Below are 5,317 nucleotides of genomic sequence, written 5' to 3'. Positions count from 1 at the left end.
CATCGCGTGGACATCGGGAGCGGTACCTCGGGATTGGCAGACCGGGGTGCTGGTCCCTCTCTTTAAGAAGGGGGACCGGAGGGTGTGTTCCAACTATCGTGGTATCACACTCCTCAGCCTTCCTGTTAAGGTTTATTCAGGTGTACTGGAGAGGAGGCTATGCCGGATAGTCAAACCTCGGATTCAGGAGGAACAGTGTGGTTTTCGTCCTGGTCGTGGAACTGTGGACCAGCTCTATACTCTCGGCAGGGTCCTTGAGGGTGCATGGGAGTTTGCCCAACCAGTCCACATGTGCTTTGTGGACTTGGAGAAGGCATTCGACCGTGTCCCTCGGGAAGTCCTGTGGGGAGTGCTCAGAGAGTATGGGGTATCGGACTGTCTAATTGGAGCGGTTCGTTCCCTGTACGATCAGTGTCAGAGCTTGGTACTCAAACCGGCAGTAAGTCGGACACGTTTCCAGTGAGGGTTGGACTCCGCCAAGGCTGCCCTTTGTCACCGATTCTGTTCATAACTTTTATGGACAAAATTTCTATTTGCAGTCAAGGTGTTAAGGTGTTCCGGTTGGGTGGCCGCGGGATCAGGTCTCTTCTTTTTGCAGATGATGTGGTCCTGATGGCTTCATCTGGCCGGGATCTTCAGCTCTCACTGGATCGGTTCGCAGCCGAGTGTGAAGCGACCGGAATGAGAATCAGCACCTCCAAGTCCGAGTCCATGGTTCTCGCCCGGAAAAGGGTGGAGTGCCACTTCCGGGTTGGGGAGGAGACCCTGTCCCAAGTGTAGGAGTTCAAGTACCTAGGAGTCTTGTTCACGAGTGAGGGAAGAGTGGATGGGGAGATCGACAGGCGGATTGGTGGGGCGTCTTCAGTAATGCGGATGTTGTATCGATCCGTTGTGGTGAAGAAGGAGCCTAGCCGGAAGGCAAAGCTCTCAATTTACCGGTCGATCTACGTTCCCATCCTCACCTATGGTCATGAGCTTTGGGTCATGCCCGAAAGGACAAGATCACGGGTTTAAAGCGGCCAAAATGAGTTTCCTCCGCCGGGTGGCGGGGCCTCCCTTAGAGATAGGGTGAGAAGCTCTGCCATCCAGGAGGGGCTCAAAGTAAAGCCGCTGTTCCTCTACATCGAGAGGAGCCAGATGAGGTGGCTCGGGCATCTGGTCAGGATGCCACCCAAACGCCTCCCTAGGGAGGTGTTTAGGGCACGTCCAACCGGTAGGACGCCACGGGGAAGACCCAAGACACGTTGGGTAGACTATGTCTACCGGCTGGCTTGGGAACGCCTCGGGATCCCCCGGAAAGACCTGGATGAAATGGCTGGGTTGAGGGAAATCTGGGCTTCCCTGCTTAGGCTGCTGCCCCCGCAACCCGACCTCGGATAAGCGGAAGAAGATGGATGGATGATAAAAAAATTTTAAACTTGAGAACAATCTGAACATGCTAAAACATATTGTTTAAACACGGGGGTGTCCAAATGCATATTGTTGGATAAAACTATAATAGAAAAATTGTAAACGAAAAAAAAACCCAGCAAAAATATGTAATGTAATGCAAAAAAACTGTAATAGTAGCTATAAATAAAAAATAAATTGGGACAATACAAATAAAAAAAAAAAAGAAGACTTTAAGATGACTAAAAGCATGTGTCTACCTTTTTTTTTTTTTTTTTAAATAAACGTTTTTGTTATTGAACTTTCCCTGCAAAGCTCTTTGTCCCTGCAATGACTCGGTGTTTCCTGCTAGGGGCAGCATTGACCCTGCGAGCGTCTGCAGAGAGCAGGCGATCTTGCCTCCAATTGTCTCAGCCCAACGTCATGGAAATAGTTACTTTGTGTCGAGGCTTGGAGGAGGAAGGCTGCACAAACAATACCGGCTCGCCTAACGGCATGGTGCGGAGCGGGAGACGGTTGTTTTATTTTTTTTCTTTGGTTAGCAGTGCACGTGTGCGGCTTCGTGTTTTGAAAAGCACGGAGCAAAGATGCGCAGGAAACCTGGTTTGTGAGGACGTTTGGGTAGTCTGAACTCTGAAGGAAGGAAGGAGCTGCATTCTCACCATGCAGACGGATAACCACCAACATTTGGGATTATTTGCACCCAGGACCATAACCAGGATCTGTAATGTGACCAAAGTGTGAGGGTTGGCTGCACAGGATTATCCAAAACCCTTCCTACATCTGTAAAACCGGTTTTAAAACTGGCTTGGAACTGATTGAAATCTAGTGTTTATTTAGTGCATGTCTTAAAACTCAAGTTTTTTCCTTTTTTTTTGCATCAATGGGCTAAGAGTCTCTTTAGATGTGTTTTGAGCACACCCCCAAGTCCAACCTGAAGCATTGAACTTTTCCAGACTGATGGTGCAGCTGGACACCTGATCCATGTAACGTGAGATGAGTTGAAATATGAACTTCTCGATGTTTCCGACACAGCTCCTAGGCACCACGTGCGTGTAGGATATATTTGTTTTTGTTATTTTGTTTGAACCGGGGGAGTCAAGATGTCAGCCAAAGCCAAAGCACTCTACACGTTCCAAAGTGAAAACAAAGAGGAGATCAGCATCCAGGAGAACGAGGAACTGGTAATCTTCGACGAGAACTCGGTGGACGGTTGGTTCCAGGGCGAGAACAGCCGAGGGGAGCGCGGTCTCTTCCCGGCGTCGTACGTGGAAATCATCCGCAGGCGCTCCAACTCCAACGTGACGGATTGTTCCATCAGCCCGGCGGGTTCCTTGGGGAACGACTCCTACTACCTGCCGTCCATCCCCAACGCTGCCCAGCAGAGTTTCTACGACGATGACGACGACGATTGGGACGACTGGGACGACCGTTCCACGGTGGTGGACGACGCCGATCACCCCCGGGGCCCCGGCGCCAATGGCCACCCCAACCAGAGCCCGCTGTCCAACAACCCCAACGTGCACTATCGCGCCAAGCCGCCCATGGAGAGGCAAGACAGCATCTCCAGCGCCAGGAAGGGGAGCATGGTCGGCCGCAACTTGAACCGCTTCTCCAGCTTTGTGCGCTCCGGGGTGGAGGCTTTCGTACTGGGGGACGTGCCCATGATGGCCAAGATCGCCGAGGCCTACACCATCGAGATGGCGCCCCCTGGACCCTGCTGGAAGGACAGCCCGCAGCCTTTCACCTGCTCCATCGAAGACCCCACGAAGCAGACCAAGTTTAAGGGCATCAAGACGTACATTTCCTACCGAGTGACGCCGAGCCACACCGGACACCCCGTGTACCGGCGCTACAAGCACTTTGACTGGCTCTACAACCGCCTGCTGCACAAGTTCACCGTCATCTCGGTGCCTCATCTGCCGGAGAAGCAAGCCACGGGGCGATTCGAGGAGGACTTTATCGAGAAGCGCAAGAGGCGGCTGATCCTGTGGATGAACCACATGACCAGCCACCCGGTCCTCTCCCAGTATGAAGGGTTCGAGCATTTCCTCATGTGCGCCGACGACAAGCAATGGAAGCTGGGAAAGAGGCGGGCGGAGAAGGACGAGATGGTGGGAGCGCACTTCATGCTCACCCTGCAGATCCCCAACGAGCACCAGGACCTGCAGGACGTGGAGGAGCGGGTGGACACCTTCAAGGCCTTCACCAAGAAGATGGACGACAGCGTCATGCAGCTCACTCACGTCACCTCGGAGCTGGTCCGCAAGCACCTGGGCGGCTTTAGGAAAGAGTTCCAGCGGCTCGGCAACGCCTTCCAGTCCATCAGCCAGTCCTTCACGCTGGACCCGCCGCACAGCTCCGAGGCCCTCAACAACGCCATCTCCCACACGGGGCGCACATACGAGAACATCGGGGAGCTGTTCGCCGAGCAGCCGAAGTTCGACCTCTTCCACATGCTGGACACGCTGTCGCTCTACCAAGGCCTGCTCGCCAACTTCCCCGACATTATTCATCTACAGAAAGGTAATCCCATGTTTTCAATTTTTAGGACTACACTTGTTAGGGTTTACCTTTTTAGTGCCTCCTTCAAATCCCGCCTTCTTGCTGATCCTCATAAACCACGACTATCCTTTTCAAATTTTAAAAGTAATGTATTTGTTTGTGCAAGACAATGGTGTCCAAAACGCGTCCCAGGGACTATTTGCAGCATTTTTGTTAGCATAAAATTTTTCACGCGGCTCATTGCCTGTGAGCCGAATCACCACAAAATTTGGTATACACCATCAGGGGACCGACAAGCGCATGAGTGTCAAATATGAGCAAGATTGCTTAAACAACACGAACGCATTTGGACTTTGGCAATCCCCAAATTCTGACCCCCATAAGTTAGACCGCAGGAGTGTCCCGATACAACATTCCCCCCTTTGATACAACACTGATAGTGGAGCTTTGAGCACCGGCTGAACACCAATATTTAGCCAATACGATAGTGGTTCTCTAACCTTAGTACCACCTAAGTAAAAACTAGGCTCAAGTACCATTATAACAACCAACAGTAAATTACAGTGGCGTAGTTGGCCCAAATAATATTTTATTTAACAAGCTTATTTATTATTTAGGGCCACTGTAACGTTGCACACAGTTTGGACAGTCCAAACAACCTTCCCTAGTCATAGTGCCGAAAAAAAATATTCAACCGGTGCAAAAATTCAACAAACATGGTCACACATAACACAACCTGTTCATCAAACTTTGTGGATATTATGAAAAATGTCCAAGCAGCATTAAACACATCCAAATTACAGCCATCTAAAGCATTTACAAGGGATTATGGGAAAAAAATGCAGAACACTCTCATGACACTTTGAGTACATCACACTCCCTCCACACTTATCCATGTTTGGCAGATTTTAACTGCTCAATATTTTTAATTGATTAAAAACTTTGAGGTCGTCACAAAAGTAAACCAGATAGGAGTTGGACTTTCACATACTCTTAATATCCAATTATAACAATTATTATTATTTTGTATTGATTATACCATTTTAATATTATAATGATACGTACTCATACACACACCACACACATAAACATATATATATTTATATATATATGTACCCCGCCTTCCGCCCGATTGTAGCTGAGATAGGCGCCAGCGCCCCCCGGGACCCCGAAAGGGAATAAGCGGTAGAAAATGGATGGATGGATGGATGTATATATATATATATATATATATATATATATATATATATATATATATATATATATATATATATATATATATATGTATGTATGTATTTATATATGTATGTATATATACTGTATTTGTATATATGTATGTATACATTTGTGTATATGTATATGTATATATATGTATTGAATAAGCGGTAGAAAATGGATGGATGGATATATATATGTATGTATA

General features: G+C 48.4%; 1 protein-coding gene across 1 annotated transcript in view; it reads left to right on the top strand.

The window, feature by feature from the left end:
- Positions 1 to 1,768: 1,768 nt before the first annotated feature.
- Positions 1,769 to 5,317, top strand: part of snx33 (sorting nexin 33) — a 42,634-nt gene continuing 39,085 nt past the window's right edge. Inside the window, exon 1 of the mRNA XM_061894600.1 lies at positions 1,769 to 3,915. Coding sequence (XP_061750584.1) covers positions 2,493 to 3,915 — 1,423 coding nt within the window. The 5' untranslated portion in view covers positions 1,769 to 2,492. The remainder of the gene's footprint in view (positions 3,916 to 5,317) is intronic.

Source organism: Nerophis ophidion, linkage group LG03 (assembly GCF_033978795.1).
Source record: "Nerophis ophidion isolate RoL-2023_Sa linkage group LG03, RoL_Noph_v1.0, whole genome shotgun sequence".
NCBI lineage: Eukaryota > Metazoa > Chordata > Actinopteri > Syngnathiformes > Syngnathidae > Nerophis > Nerophis ophidion.
The sequence above is the reverse complement of the archived record's forward strand: the minus strand, read 5'-3'. Positions and strand labels throughout refer to the sequence as shown.